The sequence below is a fragment of the Sebastes umbrosus genome, chromosome 1 (genome assembly GCF_015220745.1).
Source record: "Sebastes umbrosus isolate fSebUmb1 chromosome 1, fSebUmb1.pri, whole genome shotgun sequence".
Taxonomy (NCBI): Eukaryota; Metazoa; Chordata; class Actinopteri; order Perciformes; family Sebastidae; genus Sebastes; species Sebastes umbrosus.
The window spans coordinates 8666736-8687361 of NC_051269.1; the positions used below are offsets into that span (position 1 = coordinate 8666736).

Genomic DNA, 20626 nt, shown 5'->3' on the forward strand with positions numbered 1-20626 from the left:
TGTGTCCTGCCAGTGGAAGTGTGTTTCAGTGTGATAAGCTGCAGCTGTGAGAGGACGACTGTACTTCCTGCAGTGAAACAATAACTATCTGTCTGTCTGTCAGCAGAACCATTTATATTATGTGTTTTACAGACTTTTCTCATGTTTTACACCATAAATACAGATGTTTTATTAGTGATCAAAGTGCTGTAGAAGAGAGTGAATGTGATGAAACACATAAATATACTAGTAATAAAATATACTAGTAATGACACAGTTAACATACATATCAAAAGGACAGACAGACAGACAGACAGACAGAGTAACATGCTGACAACAGATAAATGATGTCTCTGTTTAAATGCAGATTCATCACTTAGATGGTGTGTGTGCTATGGAAGTGGTAAATAGTGGTGGTGAAGGAAATTCCCCTCCTCCATTGTGATGGACAGCTGGGTAAAAAGTCATAGACATATATACAGTGCCGTGAAAAAGTATTTGCCCCCTTCCTGATTTCTTATTTTTTTGCATATTTGTCACACTTAAATGTTTCAGATCATTATACAAATTTTAATGTAAGACAAAGATAACCCAAGTAAACACAAAATGCAGTTTTTAAATAATGATTTCATTTATTAAGGGAAAAAACTATCCAAACTTACCTGGCCCTATGTGAAAAAGTAATTGCCCCCCCTTGTTAAATCATGAATTAACTGTGATCAACCACATGTTTGGGAAAGCTGAGTTCAATTTCATTAGCCACACCCAGGCCAGACCTGTTCAATCAAGAAATCACTTAAATAGAACCTGTCTGTCAAAGTGAAGTAGGCTAAAAGATCTCAAAAAAGCAGCACATCATGCCGCGATCGAAAGAAATTCAAGAACAGATGAGAAACAAAGTCATTGAGATCTATCAGTCTGGAAAGGGTTACAGAGCCATTTCTAAGGCTTTGGGACTCCAGCAAGCCACAGTGAGAGCCATTATCCACAAATGGAGAAAGCTTGGAACAGTGGTGAACCTTCCCAGGAGTAGCCGGCCCACCAAAATTACTCCAAGAGCGCATCGACGACTCATCCAGGAGGTCACAAAAGAACGGAACAACATCTAAAGAACTGCAGGCCTCACTTGCCTCAATTAAGGTCAGTGTTCACGATTCAACAATAAGAAAGAGACTGGGCAAAAATGGCATCCATGGGAGAGTTCCAAGGCGAAAACCACTGCTGACCAAAAAGAACACAAAGGCTCGTCTCACTTTTGCCAAAAACCATCTTGATGATCCCCAAGACTTTTGGGGAAATATTCTGTGGACTGGTGAGACAAAAGTTTAACCTTTTGGAAGGTGTGAGTCCCGTTACATCTGGCATAAAACTAACACAGCATTTCATAAAAAGAACATCATACCAACAGTCAAACATGGCGGTGGTAGTGTGATGGTCTGGGGCTGCTTTGCTGCTTCAGGACCTGGATGACTTGCCATAATTGATGGAACCATGAATTCTGCTCTCTACCAGAAAATCATGAAGGAGAATGTCCGGCCATCAGTTCGTGACCATAAGCTCAAGCGCACTTGGGTTATGCAGCAGGACAATGATCCGAAACACACCAGCAAGTCCACCTCTAAATGGCTTAAAAAAAACAAAATGAAGGTTTTGGAGTGGCCTAGTCAAAGTCCGGAGATAAATCCAATTGAGATGCTGTGGCATGACCTTAAACAGGCCGTCCATGCTCGTAAACCCTCCAGTGTGGCTGAATTAAAACAATTCTGTAGAGACGAATGGGCCAAAATTCCTCCACAGCGATGTGAAAGACTCATTGACAGTTATCGCAACCGCTTGATTGCAGTTATTGCCGCCAAAGGTGGCGCAACCAGTTATTAGGTTTAGGGGGCAATTACTTTTTCACATAGGGCCAGGTAGGTTTGGATATCTTTTTCCCCCTAATAAATGAAATCATCATTTAAAAACTGCATTTTGTGTTTACTTGGGTTATCTTTGTCTAATATTAAAATTTGTTTGATGATCTGAAACATTTAAATGTGACAAATATGCAAAAAAATAAGAAATCAGGAAGGGGGCAAATACTTTTTCACGGCACTGTACATAGACGGCGCGTTGACTCCTGGATCGTACGTCAACGTGGGCGCCATATTGGACCTGGCAAGACTGGCCCGTAAACACATACAAGTGAACGGAGGAGCTGCCCTTTTTCTGGATAAAAAGCACTATAACGTCTACATTTCTCAACCGATTTCAACGAGTCGATATTATATTAAAGGGTTTATCATGTACGAGGAGTAACGTTAAGTTAACGTTATGATTGTGTAAACAGACACACACTGGTGTACCACCTTAAGACGGCACACATTCATAAAAGCCAGATGGCGACATGAAACTATTAAAACATCAAACGGCAGAGAATAGGAAACAAATGACCTCACCAGCTTTCCATGTTCCATATGATTGATCGCCACATGTTTAGGCGGGACGGAATTTGACATAGGCAGCCGCCTCATAATTCTCTACGCAGGAAAATCCCTGGAAGAGTGAATTTGTAGTTCTGTCCATGTCTCTCTTCCTGTCTGTCTGTCTGTCTGTCTGTCTCTCTAACCATTTGTCTCTCTGCCTGTCTGTGTGTCTATCTGTCAGCTCTCAGACTCTGGCTGGTCTGGAATTTGTTCAACAATGTCTGAAGTTTGACTGGGACGTCCGACTGGTACTCACCAAGAGATCCTCCATCAACACGGAGCTGTCTCGCACGGTCCGAACACACACACATGCATGCACACAACACACAACACACAACAGTATCTGGTATTAAAGTGATGAAGTCTGACACCTACAGGTGAAAAGCAGGTAGTGCAGAGGCTCTCTGCTATTGGTTGGTGTTTGGTGTCCACCAGAGAGTGACATCACCTGGCACCAAACACCAGCCAATAGCAGAGTGCGTCATCAACAGACTGGTTTTCATCATTAAATGTGAGATTTGTTGATTTTTAAACAGGAGTCTGGTGCAGGACAGAACGTGGATTATTATTAAGAGAGAATGCAGATTAATTTGTTTTGACCTTTTAATAACAGAAAGAAGACGATGAGACGTTGTCCACCATGAACCACGGCATCCTGCTGCAGGAGCGTCCAATCAAACAGACCGTCACCAGGTGAGGGGCGGGGCCCGGACCTTAATGAACTGAAAGTAGTAATAATCACAATTATAATAAACATGGGTCGATTTTTTTTAAACAACGATGATGCCGTAACTGGAATTGTATGACATCACAAATAGATTAATTCAGATTATACAATAAGTGAGAGAAAAACAACAAGTCCTTTTTTATATTATTTTCATATTTTTTCAAGCTTCTTTTTGGTTAATTTCCTTATTTGTCTCTGTTTGTGATCAGGGAGGCCCTGACTCTGCTGCTGGATACTTTTCACAATGAAGCCGAGTCCTTCCTGCTGTCAGAGGTAACATACACATGTTTGCACATCTTATCTACATCTACTAGCCATGTCACGGTACACAGGATTCACGGTTTGGTGCGAGTTTGGTACAGCATGAAAAAAAAAATTATAATTCACCAGGATCCGTTTCTTTTCTTTTCATTGATTTTGAACAGACAGTAGTGCTAGTGTCAAAGACAGACACAATCCTCCTGCTGGGGACTGAGGTTACATAATCTATTATTATTACTAATACTGTTATTATAACAATAGGCTATAGACTATAAAACTGAAAAGCATCTCTTAAGCTATGAAACTGAAAATACTAAATACAGGTTGCTTTTTTTTCTTCTTATAATGTCCTCTCTTTCCACAAAATATCTTCTCTTTCCAAAAAATGTCCTTGCTTTCCAAAAAATGTCCTGGCTTTCCAAAAAGTGTCCTGGCTTTCCAAAAAGTGTCCTCTCTTTCCAAAAAATATCCTGGCTTTCCAAAAATGTCCTCACTTTCCAAAAAGTGTCCTCTCTTTCCAAAAAATGTCCTGGCTTTCCAAAAATGTCCTGGCTTTCCTAAAATGTCCTCACTTTCCAAAAATGTCCTTGATTTACTAAAATGTCTTCACTTTCCAAAATGTGTCCTGGCTTTCAAATATGTCCTGGCTTTCCAAAAATATTCTCTATTTCCAAAAAAATGTCCTGGCTTTCCTAAAATGTCCTCACTTTCCAAAGATGTCCTAGCTTTCCAAAAATGTCCTCACTTCCCAAAAATGTCCCCCCTTTCCAGTATATCCCTCCTTTCCAGGTCAAAAACTCAAATAAGTCCTCTCAAAGACAGACATACCAGAACACAAATTAAATTATTTTCATGGACTAAATTAAACCACATTTCTTCTTCTCTCCTGTTTGTCTCTGAAGGTGGAGCTGCCGCTGCACGTAGAGCGTCTCGTCCAATCAGTGAAGGCGCTCTGCAACTCGTTAGCTGCCGTGGAGACGCCTGATGTGACCTCTGCCCTCAACCAGCTCCCAGCATGCCCCTGTCGTCTGCAGCCCAAAGTCCTCAAGGTGAAAGTCAGACAGACAGACAGACAGGCAGACAGACAGGGAGACAGATAGGCGGACAGACAGACAGTGAGACAGACAGTGAGACAGGTGGGAAGACAGACAGACAGACAGGTGGACAGACAGACGGACAAATGGACAGACAGACAGATGAACAGACAGTGAGACAGACAGACAGATGGACAGACAGGTGGACAGTTAGACAGACAGACAGATGGACAGACAGACAGAGAGACAGACAGTGAGACAGTTTCATTCAGTGCAGGTGTTCATAAAAACATCAAATGTTGTTGACGTCCCGCCTTCTCCTCTTCATGGTGTCCTCTCTTCCTGTCTGTCCTCCCAGGATGCTTCAGTGCTGGCTGTCAGAGAGAACAGAGGTACGTCCCAACATCATCAACAACACAGGCTGAAGTCACACAAACAACATAATAATAATAATAAAGGGTCTGTCTAGATCACAAAACATGTTCAGTCTTAGGCCTTGTTCAGACGGCCAGCTGAACAAGCGTCATGTTGAGTGTTAATAAAACAAAAGATATCACTAGAAATAAAGTAAGTAGAATACTGGGTCGAAAGTTTGACTGCAGCTCCAGTGAAGTCCGAGGTGCATTCAGATGTCGGTTTCATGTTTCTGATCTCCTCGTTCCATAGACAAAGTGGTGGAGAAGTTGACGGCGGCCATCTTGGATCTGGTGGAGCTGTACTGCAGCACGTTCAACGCCAACTTCCACACGACGGCTCAGAGTCGCTGCTGCACGGTGCCGGTGCAGGAGGCCGGCCTCGTCAACAACGTGCTCTCCTTCAACGTGCACGCCGCCCACCGCATCCCCATCACCTGGGCCGCCAGGTACAACGAAACAAACACGCACACACGCACACACAGACATAAACACGCCAGGGCTGCGGTCGAAGAGTCTTCTTTGCTTAGGAAGATTCCTGACTGAGTGAAAGGATCCAGAAGTATCTCAGTAGCAGCCATGATGAGAGCTAGTCGAATTCTCTAAATGCTAAGGAAAGGTGCTTCAATGCCTCCTTTCTTATCTCCTTTAGCAGAGGATACATTGGAGCATCCTTTAACAAAGGAAAGGAGATAATACGGTCCCATAATTCCTTGAGCAGCAACCTTTAAAGCGACATAGCAGACACACGTCAATAATATCCGCCATCACATCATAATCACGGAGCCCAGTGTGAGTGCCGCGGTTGTCTTTTCCTAAATCCTTCTGAACTGAATTTTCCTTCTCATCTTTCCTTGACCTCATGACCTTTTCCATCAAGGTCAAGGAAAAGTGGACATGACTGCAGCCCAGGACTGTCAGTGTGTATCACAGCAGCGCCCCACAGGCTGCAGTGAGAACAAACACACTGATGATTCAGCACACTGTGTGTGTGTGTGTGTGTGTGTGTGTCCTGAAACACAGGCAGCTCAGCTGAGAGCTGCTACCCCTCCCCCTCTAACACACACACACACACACGCATACACGCACACACACACACACACACACACACACACACACACACACACACACGCACACACGCACACACTCTCTCTCTCTGCTGGGACAAAGGGCTGACTGCCTGGGAACCAGAGCTAACCTTTGACCTCTGAGAAGAGGCAGGGCCGGCCGACACCTGTCTGTCAGCATCACACACCATCTGTGTGTGTGTATGCGTGTGTGTGCGCAGTGGTGGAATGTAACTGAGTACATTTACTCAAGTATTGTACTTGAGTACAACTGTTAGGTTGTTGAGTATTTCCATTTTATGGCAATTTCTACTTCTGCTCAGATCCTTAACAGCAGTAAAAGTAGAAATACCTCACTCTAAATGTACTTCATTACAAGTAAAAGTCCTGAATTAAAACTGGCAGTTTGTAGAATATTTTCAATTCCATAATAATCTTTCAGCATATTGTAATTCAAGTGTTCTGAGAGATAACTAGACAACTGCACCTCCTCGTGGTTCAAGTTATCTACAACATCATTCTGACTAGTCATAATTTGATTTTAGATATCTAAAAAGCACAATGTTGATATCTTCAATTGCGGGGAATTAAAGATATCTTGAACTGGAATTCTGACTAGTCAGAATTAAATTGTAGATATCTGAAACTGGAATGACGACTAGTCATAATTCAGTTGTGGATATGTGTAATTACAAACCCCATACACATGAATGGTGAAAGTAGTTTGAATCGTTCTAGTCAAAATTTAATTACGGATATCTAAAATTACAGTTTGGCCCAGTCAAAACAGAATTAGGTTCAATATTTCCTTCTGAGATGTAGTGGAGTAGAAGTATAAAGTAGCAGAAAATGGAAATATTCAAGTAAAATACAAGTACCTCAAAATTGTACATAAATACAGTACTTGAGTAAATGTACTTACTTACATTGCACCACTGCAGTTATTTAACAGCTTTAGTTACTTTTCAGATTTAAGGTTTCACGTTAAAAAAAACAGAAGTGTAAGATGTTGTGCCACCTGGAAACAGATTCATCATGACATCACGTCCCTGTTCTGCTCTCTGATTGGTCAGTTACGAGGGTTTCTTCCTGTCCTGCTCTCTGACTCACGGAGGGGCGGAGCTCTGCGCGCCGCAGCACACCAGCAAACAGTCGGTCAGCAAATACCTGTTCCACCTGGTGGTGTGGGACCAGAGGTACGTACCCTCACCTGAGCGATGACATCACAGCCTCACCTGCACACACCTCTCAGAGTGATGTCATCACAGCCTCACCTGCACATGTTGTTGATATATTATTGTTTTATGGATCTCCAGTAGAATTAAAAATAGCTTTTTTTAGGTTTGGATAAACAGCATACTGTTATACTCTTCCTAATCTGTCTCTCTGTCCCCCTGTCTCCCGTCCCCCCTCTGTCTCTGCAGGGTGTGTTTCCCGGTGCAGATCAACCAGCTGCCCAGAGAGTCTCAGCTAACGGTGACCCTGTACGCCAGCTCTCTGCCGCCCCCCGGAGGAGCCGAGGAGAAGGGGAAGCAGCGGCGCAGCATCGAGGCTCTGGGCTGGGTCACCATGCCGCTCTTCAACTTCAGACAGTGAGTCACATGACGCTCTGACACAGGAAGTCATAACCCTTCATGTTTCTACTACGTATTAACGCAAATTTAATTTTTAGTGCCACTAATTTCTTGAACTGAATCTAATTCATTTTATCCAGGGATTCTATTAATAATAATTGGGGCAACAGTAATGTTGTCATAAATCAGAAATAAACATGATTGAATTAGTTCATTAAAATAAATTGTGAAAGTTTATAAGATCTTAGAACATTATGAAAGAAGTATATGGTGGTCATCCTCATGCTCTATTATGTCTCATAAGTTTTGGGTTGATACCATTTGTTACACAGATTTGGTGCTAAATTTAACCATTTTTTTACCACTGGAGAATTGATAAAAATGATCAATAATCCCTCCAAAAATACCACATTAACACACCAAGCCCTTGAGGAACACCATAGAAAAAAGCCATGCTGTGATTTGGTATTTTGACATTTGGAGATTTCGGCAAGAATTGCATTTTTTGGCGATTGGATGGCGAGCACTTCTGTTGTGTAAACTGTTCAGAAACCCCCTTATTGTCAATCTAGCTAGGAAAGCCATCCATCCTCTGAATGCTTTAGGTCTCTAGTTTGTGGCTGTAAAGTTTCATGAGGCTGTGATCATCCTAGAGGTCACCACAGGTAATTTTATACAGTGAGGTCAAGTTTCACTACAATGAAATGTCTCCTATGGGGACTAACATCATCACACACGAATACAGTTGGGCTCATTGGATCCACGAGAGTCTCAGCTTTACAGTGATACCCAATTTATGTAATTCAAGACTGTTTAGGGACCCCAGTATGCAGAAATATTCAAATACAGCATTTTTAGAATAGGCAAAAATAATACATTTATACTGCATTAAAATAACTGCATGTGATTATCATAAAGTGGGCATGTCTGTAAAGGGGAGACTCGTGGGTACCCATAGAACCAATTCACATATCTTTAGGTCAGAAGTCAAGGGACCTCTTTGACATGGTACCAATGGATTCCTTGGGTTTTGTAGTTACCTCCGCCAAAGCCAGAGGCCTAGGAAGGAAGTTATGTTTTCACCGGCGTGGTTTGTTGGTTTGTCCGTTTGAAGGATTACTCCAAAAGTCTGTGATGGATTTGAATAACATTTTTTGGAGGTGTGGGGTATGGCACAATGAACAATCTATTCGATTTTGGAGGCGATCCGGATCATGGTCCGGATTCAGGAATGTTTTTAAGCATTACGATCAACCAGAACATTAAGACCTCTGTGTATAACACATGTAAGTGCATGTGTTATTTTTTAATTTTTTACCCTTTACAGTTAATCCAGCATCAGTTCCTCCAACTGTTCCAGCTGAGCCTTTATGATGTCATTTCCTCCATGGAAGGAAGTGTGTGTGTGTGCTGACAGGAGTGTGTGTGTGTGTCTCTGCAGCATCCTGACCTGTGGCAGGAAGTTACTCGGTCTGTGGCCTTCGGCTCCGGGAAGGACTGGAAACGCCCGGTCGAGCTCGCCGAACTTCAGCCAGCCGGACAGCGTGATCCTGCAGGTGAGACAGGAGGTCTCACTCAGCCTGAGTTCTCAGGGTCTTCATATGAAACATCATCAGCTCCACTACAGTCCACATTCAGAGTTCAGTCCAGATGACCTGAATGACCTTTGGATATTTTCTCAGACGACAAAATTAATTAAATGACTTTCAGGGCTGTTATATTACGTATATTATTAAATACATATAGTAAGTGTCAATGTAAATAACCGCTCTGTGCTTTCCAAAAAGATACATACTACTGTTTATTCACACACAAGTATGTTGAACGATAGTAAACATATTGAGTATGTAGTGCATAGTATGTAATTTCGGACGCAGCATCTGAGTTACAGTCCACACATCCACAGAAAACTGAAAACAGTTTTGTCATTTATTATGAAGATAATAAATGACAAAATATTCAAAAATGAAATATTCAAACATTTAACAGAAGCTCATGGGTCAGTTCAGAGCTGCACACACGCACACACACACACACACACACTTTTATGTAGGTCAGTATAACACACACACATCTCTGGCTCTTTGTTTCAGTGCAGTTAACTGATTCAGGATCTGAATGTTTTTGCCTGATTAACAAAACATCATAGAACAAACACACACACACACACACACGCAAACACACACACACACACACACACAAACACACACACACACACACACACACACACACACAAGAGAGCTTGTTCAGAGCTTCAGTGATTCACAGTTTTAAAGGGACAGTCCACTAATATTCCACATGAGGTTCAGTTTACTCAGCCTTTTATAATTTCAATTTAATATATACTGTATAATTTTTTCTGTGGCTCTGGAGGGTCACAAGACTTTATTCTTTTATATTATTTAGTTTTGCTTTTTTTATAGTGAAATATTTGAAACTTTGTGCGCCCCATAAATCATCATCAGCTTTATTGGACATGTACATTTGAACAATTACTCCACACAGGAAAAAACATAATGTCATCTTAAAGGATCACTAGCTCTCATCCTGTCTCTGTTTTCCTCTCATCCTGTCTCTCTGACTGCTCTCTGTCTGTCTGTCTGTCTGTCTGTCTGTCTGTCTGTCTCTCTCTGTCTCTGTCTCTCAGGTGGACTTCCCCACCTCGTCATTCGAGGTCCGGTTCAGTACTCCTCCTCCGGCAGACTTCTGTCCTCAGTACGACTTCTCCAGACTGGACACCATCAGTCAGATACAGCTGCAGGACGTCCTCCACAAGAAGGCTGTCTTCTGGTCAGAGACACACAAACACACACACAGACGTGATGTAATGTTTGATGTAAAAACAGTTTATGGGGAGAACAACGTTTTGAAATGTAATTTCAGGAATGATGATGGAAGTCCTCCGTAGGACATCTCTGTCCTCAGCAGTATTAGGCGTCTGCTGCTGTTGGTCTTCACAGTGTTTCTGTGTGTGCAGGTTGACGGTGGAGGACAGGCGTCTTCTGTGGGAGAAGAAGGCCTTCTGTCAGTCAGAGAGTGCAGCTCTGCCCCTGGTCCTGGCCAGCGCCCCCTGCTGGGAGTGGGCCTGCCTGCCGGACATCTACGCCCTGCTGAGACAGTGGGCCTGCCTGGGTCACCTGGACGCCCTGGGACTCCTCCACGCCTCGTACGTCCCCCGTCGTGATAACCTGAGTGACATCATCGTGATAACCTGAGTGACATCATCATGTGTGTGTGTGTGTGTGTTCCAGGTTCCCGGATCAGGAGCTGCGGAGGACGGCTGTTCAGTGGATGGACTCCATCTCAGATCCAGAGCTGCTGGACTTCCTGCCTCAGCTCGTCCAGGTCACATGACGACTAAGGCTTTTATTTTGTCAGCTAACGGGAGAGGCTTTTATGTGTGTATATGTATATGTATGTGTAACTGATCTTGTCTGTCTGTCTGTTTGTGTCTTAGGCTCTGAAGTATGAGTGTTACCTCGACAGCTCTCTGGTTCGTTTCCTCCTACGGAGAGCCATCGGGGACATTCGCATCGCTCACTACCTCTTCTGGTCAGCTGATCAATCAAAATCAATAATTTTGTTTTCTTTATTTAACACTCATTTTATGAACATGAACTATATGTCAGTTCTGATTAGAGTTAGGATTAGTTAAACCAGGTTTAATCCAGACTGTGACTGTCTCTCAGGCTGCTGAAGGACAACCTGCAGGACAGTCAGTTCAGCGCTCGGTATCAGCACCTTCTGGCCGCTCTGCTCTGCTGCGTCGGTCGAGGTCTCCGTGAAGAGTTTGACCGTCAGTGCTGGCTCGTCTCCGTCCTCGCCAAGGTGGCTCACAAAGTCCGAGATGCTTCGCCTTCCAGCAGACAGGTGGGGAGGACAGAAATATATTGTAATGTATGTATATTGTCTAAAACATTAACTGTCCTGGTAAGTTATGTGAAATATTTCAATGTATTTTTTTTTCTTCTATTTTTTGCAAAGAGCAAATTGTCACAAATCCAGGATTCCATTCTTCCTGGAAAACTTGGAAAATTATGTGGAATTAAGAGTTGCTTTGGAACATAATTTTAATAATTTATTATTTATTTATAATTTAATGTCTTGTTTTGTTCGTCCAACAGTCCAAATCTCAAAGAGCTTCAGTTTACTGAGATGTAAAGCAGATTGGAGAAGCTGAAACTACTGAAAAACTTTTGCTCTAAAAAAAGTGACTTAAACTATTAATTGATTAGTGAATTATTTGCCAATTAATCTTCTGTTGAATTTTCTATTGATTGAATTATTTTTCTTTTACAAAGAGCAAACTGGCTTAAATAACTGTGAGATGATTTATTTATTTTAAATCTCTCCTCTGGGGATCAATAAAGATTTATTTATTTATATATTTTATATTTAAAACGAACATATTTGTCGTTACATTTGAAATTGAAAAATTGCTTTGTATGATGTAATGCAAAGTGTAATATATACTGTATAAACATAATGTCTCTGATTGGTTAATAGAAAATGAATCAGTCAATAAATTAAATATCACATCGACACAAATCAGGAAGTGTTCTGTGATTTTGGGGCTTTTTGATGATTTCATGTTGAATTTTAATGAAGCAACGATTCAGTATCAGTCCAGCAGAGGGCAGCACCAACCAGAGACATCATGATGTCTGTCAGTTACCCATCTCATCATATTAGCTATTATTAATAATAATAATAATAATGATAATAATAATATTGTGTGTTACAGTGCGTGCTCAGGGAGGGTCTGGAGGAGATGAAGCAGTTCTTCTCAGTGAACAGCAGCTGCAGACTTCCTCTGAACCCGGCAATGCTCGTCACAGGAATCAACATCCAGGTACAGTAGCACACACACGCACACACACACACACACACACACACACACACACACACACACACACACACACACACACAGTGTGCTGAATCATCAGTGTGTTTGTTCAGCTGGTTTAAAGTCTAATGTGACGAATATCTGTGTGTCCTCAAACGTCTCCATGAACAAACTACTGTACCTGAAGGACTGAAGTGTTTTAAAAAAGCTGAGTCCCATGTTGCTAAAACATTTTTTATCCTTGTTAGCGTCAGATGTTGAGGTTTCTGTCTCTCTGAAACAAAAAGTCAGACGGACAAATGACTGAATGAAATGATGTGAACCATAAATGTTGTGTCTGGTTTTATATCAGTGATCGTGTTCAGTTCTCTTCTTCTCTGTCTTTTATAGACGTGTTCCTTCTTCAACTCCAACGCTGTTCCTCTCAAACTGTCCTTCAATAACCTCGACCCTCTGGGAGACAACATCAATGTCATCTTCAAGGTGAAACATCTCACCTGTTTTCACCTGTTGTTTACGTCTCCGGAGCTGAATTCAGTTTGTTCAGTCGGGTTTAAACAGGTTCAACTCAAACCTTAATATGTGTCAAAGTCTATAAAGATTAAAACAGGAGGACAAGTGTCTGACCTCTGTGACCTTTGACCCCTAACTGATGTCTCTGTCTGTGTCCAGTCAGGAGACGACCTGCGGCAAGATATGCTGACTCTGCAGGTGATCCGGATCATGAACAAGATCTGGATCCAGGAGGGTCTGGACATGAGGATGGTCATCTTCAAATGTTTCTCCACCGGCAGAGGACGAGGTGAGGAGTGAGGACACACCAGGTGTTTGCCAAGAGGGCAGGTGTATACCATAGGAAGACGGGTGTATATCACAGGAGGACAGGTGTATATCACAGGAGGACAGGTGTATATCACAGGAGGACAGGTGTATATCACAGGAGGACAGGTGTATATCATAGGAGGACAGGTGTATACTACAGGAGGACAGGTGTATATCACAGGAGGGACAGGTGTATACAACAGGAGGACATGAATATATACCAGGAGGAGAGGTGTCTATCTGTAGGATAGATGTTCAGTATATATCAGGAGGAGAGGTGTTTAACAGGAAGACAGGTGTATATCACAGGAAGACAGGTGTTAACACAGGAGGACAGGTGTACAGTATATCACGGGGGGACACGGGAGGTGCGTCGTTACTTGTTCTCAGGTATGATTGACAGGTGTGTTGTTACCTTTTCTCAGGTATGATTGACAGGTGTGTTGTTACCTTTTCTCAGGTATGGTGGAGATGATTCCTCAGGCTGACACTCTGAGGAAGATCCAGGTGGAACACGGAGTCACTGGGTCCTTTAAAGACCGACCGTTGGCCGACTGGCTGCAGAAACACAACCCTACTGATGAGCAGTACGACAAGGTACACACACCTGGACACACACGCACCTGTTGACCACCTGTACACACACTCATACATATTACAGATCAGGAAGGCCTTACGCCCTGATGCTTAAGTTTCAGTGTCTTTGCAGTTGTCGTACAGCTGTGAGTTAAAAACTTCCCGGTACTGGGTTCTTGTGATATATTTAATGATCATTGATTAAATAATAATAAATAAAGTCTGACTCTGTGTTCAGGCGGTGGAGAACTTCATCTACTCGTGTGCCGGCTGCTGCGTGGCGACCTACATCCTGGGAATCTGCGACCGTCACAACGACAACATCATGCTGAAGACCAGCGGTCACATGTTTCACATCGACTTCGGGAAGTTCCTGGGACACGCACAGATGTTCGGGAACATCAAACGGTGAGTCGTGATGTCATATTCATGACACACCTGTTCAGCAGGTCACAGTTAGCTGGATTACAGGTAAGATTTGCTGAGGAGTTTGTTGTTGAAATGCATCTTGGGAGTCGTAGTTGACTTATCTCCTGCAGTTTTTGTTCTGTTTATCATTGTTGAGGTAATGATAAAGGGTCGCAGTCGCATCATCCAGCTCGCATTTATCTGTGAAAATACTTTCGTCTCTGACATGATGATGGTCTGTATGTTGAGATAAATATTAATATTGATCTAAAGAAAGAAAACTTAAAGAAGTATTTGAATGAAACGGATAAAAAATAAAATATTAAATTAAGGACATTAGAAAGAAGACATTTATAATAGCTATATACAACATAAACTCTACAATAACTCAAACTACATGAATTATACAAATATTTGTACAAAGTCCTGTAGTGTAACTATATACAGTATTTAGTACAAGTATATAGATATGAATATTAATTACAATATACACACATATAGCGCTACATACAATATTAATAATAATATACACACACTGTACAGTAATAATACAATATTATGAAGTATATATAGTGTAATAGAGATTGGATTGTTTACCTGTATGTGATTGTTTACCTGTATGTGTGATGTGTGTCATGTGACGCATGCAGGGACCGGGCCCCCTTCGTGTTCACCTCCGACATGGCGTATGTCATCAACGGAGGAGACAAACCGTCGAGTCGCTTCCACGACTTCGTGGATCTCTGCTGCGAGGCGTACAACCTCATCAGGAAACACACACACCTGTTCCTCAACCTGCTGGGCCTGGTGGGTACAACACACACACACACACACACACACACACACACACACACACACACAGAGGGGGAGTGGACATAATAACAGAAACACGGCACAGTACAGTTCAACAGCCCTGAAGTAGATTCTGACCTGAAGTCTGCCAGCTGTAGTGATGGTGATGGTTTGTCTCTGATGTCCATCCAGAATAATCCATATCCATAAATCCATCTAGAAATCATAGAAACAAGAACTTGACTGAGAGCAATCATGTTTTTAAGTTTTCTTCAGTATCAAAGTAATCCAGTAATAGTTGGTCCGTTTCCATGGTTACAAAGCAAATGTGTAATGCTGTAGTGTGTGTGTGCAGATGTTGTCCTGTGGGATCCCTGAACTGTCTGATCTGGACGATCTGAAGTACGTCTACGACGCGCTGAGACCTCATGAGTCTGAGGCTGACGCCACCATGTACTTCACCAGGTACACACACACACGCACACACACACACGCACACACACACACACACACACACACACACACACACACACACACATACACGTGATGGTTTATTACCTGTAAAAAGATGCAGGGCAGGTGAACATTGATTTCAGTCTTTTATATGCTGATTTGATGGAAGCAGTTTTAATTCAAGTGTCAGATTTGATGAAGACGGAAGTCAGAACTTAAAGGAGCACTGTACCAGCTTCACCTCATGCAGATCAGTTTACTGCTCATGGTTCGTCTTCCTCAGCCTGTGGAGACAGTTTAGCCCTACAAAGCCTCAATGCAGTAATTACGTATTTATTCAAAACTGAATCTGACTTTTTGACACTTTACGGCTCAGGAATAGGGACAGCATGTAAGAGATTTGCGGACAATTCACACTTATGTTGTGTTAAGTTAAAGCTAGCCACCGCTACCTTTAAACGTCCCCTCTCTACCTGGGCAGGTTGATAGAGTCCAGTCTGGGCAGCGTCGCCACCAAACTCAACTTCTTCATCCACAATCTGGCTCAGATGAAGTTTGCCTCCACCGAGGATCGACCCACGCTGACCTTCGCTCCCAGAGTCCACACGGCAAAGAGCGACGGCCTCATCAGGAACCTCTACATCTGCAGACACATCAGGACAGCCAGTGCCGGCAAGGGATATGTGAGTCCACCTGACACAGGACTGTATATATATATATATATGGTACAGGCTAATATATATACATACACATACAGTATACACATATATACAGTATATATACACATGTGTATATATACTGTATATATGTGTATACTGTATGTGTATGTATATATATTAGCCAGTACTATTGGTACCAACCATGATAGCTTGTCAAGAAGGAGGCTAAATTTAGCTCCAAACTTACGCTAAATTTTGGCGAAGAAAAACGAGCATGGCCAGTTTTGGGGCAAGTCGTAGTCAAGTCAGCACACTGACACACTGACAGCTGTTGTTGCCTGTTGGGCTGCTGTTTGCCATGTTAAGGTATATTTTGAACAGATAAAAAATGTGCGATTAATCACGATTAATATATAAACACACATATGTATATATATATACACATATATACTGATCAGCCATAACATTAAGACCACTGACAGGTGAAGTGAATAACATTGATTATTACATTGATTACCATGGCACCTGGCAGTGGGGGGTATATATTAGACAGCAAGTGAACATTTTGAACTTTGTGTTGAAAGCAGAAGAAATGGGCCAGCGTAAGGATGTGAGCGACTTTGACAAGGGCCAAATTGTGATGATTAGACGACTGGGTCAGAGCATCTCCTTGTGGGATGTTCCCGGTCTGCAGTGGTCAGGACCTACAAAAAGTGGTCCAAGGTTGGAAAACCGGTGAACCGGCGACAGGGTCAGACCCGAGGCTCATTGATGCACGTGGGGAGCGAAGGCTGGCCCGTGTAGAAAGGTGTCAGAACACACAGTGCATCACAGTTTGTTGTGTACCGGGCTGCGTAGCCGCAGACCGGTCAGGGTGCCCATGCTGACATAATGTTATGGCTGATCGGTGTATATATATATACTGTATATATACTGTATATATATACAGTATATATTGGCTTGATTTACTGATCATCCCGTGACCTCATTTGTTTGCGTTTTTATTTCAAATAAAGTGAAAAATTGTCATAAGTAAAAAGGGTTACTGATCGTCCTCAGGTATAGAATAAATACAGATGTGTGTGTCTGTGTGTGTTTCAGGCGTTTGTAGTGAAGGTGCAGCGTGAAGGTCAGCAGGAGGTGCAGCTGGTTCAGAGGACGTTTGAGGAGTTTCATGAACTTCACAGCAAACTGAGACTCATCTTCCCCTCATCCAAACTACCCAGGTATACACATACACACACACACACACACACACACACACAGACACATACAATGACTACAGTCAACAGGATGTTTATTTCAGTTTTCACTGTCTCTCCTCTTTGTTCCGTCCACAGTTTCCCGAGCCGTCTTGTGATTGGTCGGTCCCGTGGAGAGGCGATGGCTGATAGGAGGAAAGACGAGCTGAATGGTTACGTGTGGCACCTGATCCACGCCGCCCCGGAGGTCGCTCAGGTCAGTCAAACTCTGGGACGGTCTTTCTGCGTGAATAATGTTACAACGATACGATACGATTTCCAGGACGATATTTGGCTCATCTAGAGCGATACGATACGATTCAATGATTTGAAATCGATACAGTAACTTTTATTTGCCAAATATTCAATCAGTGTGACTGTGAAATAAATATCTGATACTGGACAGTGCAGGTCAGGATTCCTCAAAGTTTTTCTCGTAATGGAATCAGGGATAAATTAATTATGGATGTAAACAAGTAAACACAACGATTAATGGCAAATACATACACCTTTTATTTGAAAATAATAAGAAGTGCAACTGCAGGATGCTGCGTGCACAATGATGTCATAACGGGAAAAAGGTCATTTTCTCTGAATGAAAAACCGACAGCGCACGGGGAAAGCACCTGTGGGTGAAGCCGCCCTCGTCAAGTGGATTAATAGCGCCTGAAACTCTACCGACCGGCTCCTCTTACTCACCTTGTGCTCTCTTCTATAGTGAATTAAATATTGAAAATAAGCTATTTTTTATTTTTCTGGGGACCCCCTGAACTTCCTCAAGGACCACTGAAGGTCCCCGGACCCCTGGTTGAGAATGACATCACTAGTTTGAGACTTACCATGGTTACCAAACAATCAAGATAGGATCTGCGAACGGACACAACGAGACGAGGTTATTAAAAGAGCTCTAGTCAAAGCTCAAACGATGGAAAGCCATGTGGAGAACATGATGGAAATACGACATTTCTGTTTGTTTCATGTATTAATGTGAGGAAGGTTACAGTCTCCTCATCGCTCCACACACATCTGATGTTTTAAGCTCTTCACGCTTCATGTACGTCATTATTTATTCATTAAGTCTGTTTCTGCTTTTAACCACACCACTACTATTACACCTCAGACAGGAAACTCTTTTTCTACATTTACAGTTCATTGTTTCTTCATCTTGTGTTCATGTGTTCATGTTGTGTCCCTGCAGCTGCTCTATCAGTCAGTATCAGTGTGTCTTCTGTTCAGCTTCATCAGCCCTTAAGTTTCATTTTGACTCAGTGCTTTCTGAGAAATGTTCTCAATGTGAGGAAACATATCAGCCTGTGTGTGTGTGTGTGTGTGTGTGTGTGTGTGTGTGTGTGTGTGTGTGTGTGTGTGTGTGTGTGTGTGTGTGTGTGTGTGTGTGTGTGTGTGTGTGTGTGTGTGTGTGTGTGTGTGTGTGTGTGCTTGTGCGTGCGTGCGTGCGTGTGTACGTGCGTGCGTGTGCTGTATCAGGTCTTTCCAGTTTTAGACACTTGGCAATCGAAGGTGTTTCCCTCTCCGTCTCTTCTCTCACACACTCAGGCTGAATATTATGTTATTATAACTTTATTATATTTGCGTTAAATCTGTTGTGTTATTAAAATGTTATTATATTTGCATTAAATCTGTTGTGGTGTTGATCATCAGTCTTTAAATAGCAGATTTATTTAACTTCCTGCTTCATTGTGTAGAAAGGAACCATCAGTAACGTCAGACGGGTGTATGTGTGTTTAACAATTCACTTTATTTGTCACAACTTCCTCCTTCATCATGAAGTCACGGAAGTTCCTTCAGGATCACAGTATAAAACAAATAAAACAAAAAATGACAGATCAGATGTTACTGGACCTGTAACTGGTTAATAATTATCATTTATTACTTCCAAGTAAGGGCTTGGATGATAACCGCATGACTGTAATAATGCAGTCATGTGACCCTACTGCAGGATTGAGCTCATTACCGTCATCACTGTAATTCCTTTTTTGTATGTGTGTGTGTGTGTGTGTGATAAAGTATCCGGATCATCCGGCGATCTTCCGCATCCATTGGGCCAATAGAGCAGACTCAGTAGCGTTTCCTTTAACCCCGCCTCCCAGCCCTCGGTCCAGCCTCGGTCTGGGTCTCATTCACACGAGGAATTAAAATAACTCTGGATTCAGCTATTAGTGCATTTTACAACTTTAAGAACCTAATGAAACCTAACGAAAATTTGCTTCAAAGGTCGGCACTCTTCCTGGGGGCTTGGCAACTCCGGGGTCTGAGAAGTGAAGCCAATGCTGAAGTTCCTTAAACTTGCATTCTTTCTAACAGCCAGCAGGGGGCGACTCCTCTGGTTGCAGAAAGAAGTCTGATTGTATAGAAGTCTATGAGAAAATGAGCGGTCTGGGAGTTGTCTGTGTTTTTGTCCTACAACTTTAACCCTTTCACAGTGTGTTTTCAGTTCATCAAACTTAATTATAACATTTTTGGTCGCCTAAAAATGTCTTATTCAGCATTCGGTTGTATTTAGCTCCACCCTCTCTTGTCACTTCTGGTTGCAAAAAAACAAGATGGCGACGGCCAAAATGCCGATTTCAAGGCTTTCAAAACTGTAGTCCACAAACCAATGGGTGATGTAACGGTGACTACGTCCACTTCTTATATACAGTCTTCAAGTCTAGTGTTGTTGAGTTTAGTAAAGCCTAATCTGCATGCACAGCTGTTTGAATCCCGGGCCTCGATGATGAGGCGTGTAGATATACTGTATGTGAAATGAATATGTAAAACATATTAAACATGTAATTGTAAATATACATTATGTGTTGCAGTGTGACATCGTCTACACCTTCTTCCACCCACTGCCCCGAGACGAGAGACCAGGAACTACAACCAGCAAGCCAGCAGGTACACACACACGCACACGCACACGCACACTCACACACACACACACACACACACACACACACACACACACACACACACACACACACACACTCACTCTGTATATATTTATATACACACAGATGGAGAGTTTATTTATAGGGGACAGTGCACATTAATCAGCATCAACAGCATCAAGATCAGGTAACAAGAATAAAAATAAAGGTGGGGGTTGGGTTGTCTTGCATGTATGATGGATTCAGTGTAGATTAGATTACTATACCGTGGAACAGACGTCTGAGTGTACTTCATTACGGTAAAACCAGTTAAAGTTCAACTGGTCCACCCACATACCTCACTATTACTCACACCTGACACACACACACACACACACACACAGTCAGGGTGTAAAGTCCAGTGTGTTTTCCAGCCTCAGAT

The 20626-nt window shown here is 42.4% G+C and overlaps 1 protein-coding gene across 1 annotated transcript in view; it reads left to right on the forward strand.

Moving 5' to 3' along the window:
- Window positions 1-20626, forward strand: part of pik3c2b (phosphatidylinositol-4-phosphate 3-kinase, catalytic subunit type 2 beta) — a 41306-nt gene that overhangs the window by 13416 nt on the left and 7264 nt on the right. Inside the window, exons 6-30 of the mRNA XM_037774535.1 lie at window positions 2626-2737; window positions 3058-3137; window positions 3381-3444; window positions 4335-4481; window positions 4825-4858; window positions 5133-5328; window positions 7020-7142; window positions 7371-7538; window positions 8962-9076; window positions 10168-10310; window positions 10498-10686; window positions 10772-10865; window positions 10978-11072; window positions 11210-11390; window positions 12265-12372; window positions 12757-12849; window positions 13039-13168; window positions 13649-13785; window positions 14003-14172; window positions 14823-14979; window positions 15320-15429; window positions 15899-16100; window positions 17178-17302; window positions 17417-17534; window positions 20137-20212. Coding sequence (XP_037630463.1) covers window positions 2626-2737; window positions 3058-3137; window positions 3381-3444; window positions 4335-4481; window positions 4825-4858; window positions 5133-5328; window positions 7020-7142; window positions 7371-7538; window positions 8962-9076; window positions 10168-10310; window positions 10498-10686; window positions 10772-10865; window positions 10978-11072; window positions 11210-11390; window positions 12265-12372; window positions 12757-12849; window positions 13039-13168; window positions 13649-13785; window positions 14003-14172; window positions 14823-14979; window positions 15320-15429; window positions 15899-16100; window positions 17178-17302; window positions 17417-17534; window positions 20137-20212 — 3167 coding nt within the window. The remainder of the gene's footprint in view (window positions 1-2625; window positions 2738-3057; window positions 3138-3380; window positions 3445-4334; window positions 4482-4824; window positions 4859-5132; window positions 5329-7019; window positions 7143-7370; window positions 7539-8961; window positions 9077-10167; window positions 10311-10497; window positions 10687-10771; window positions 10866-10977; window positions 11073-11209; window positions 11391-12264; window positions 12373-12756; window positions 12850-13038; window positions 13169-13648; window positions 13786-14002; window positions 14173-14822; window positions 14980-15319; window positions 15430-15898; window positions 16101-17177; window positions 17303-17416; window positions 17535-20136; window positions 20213-20626) is intronic.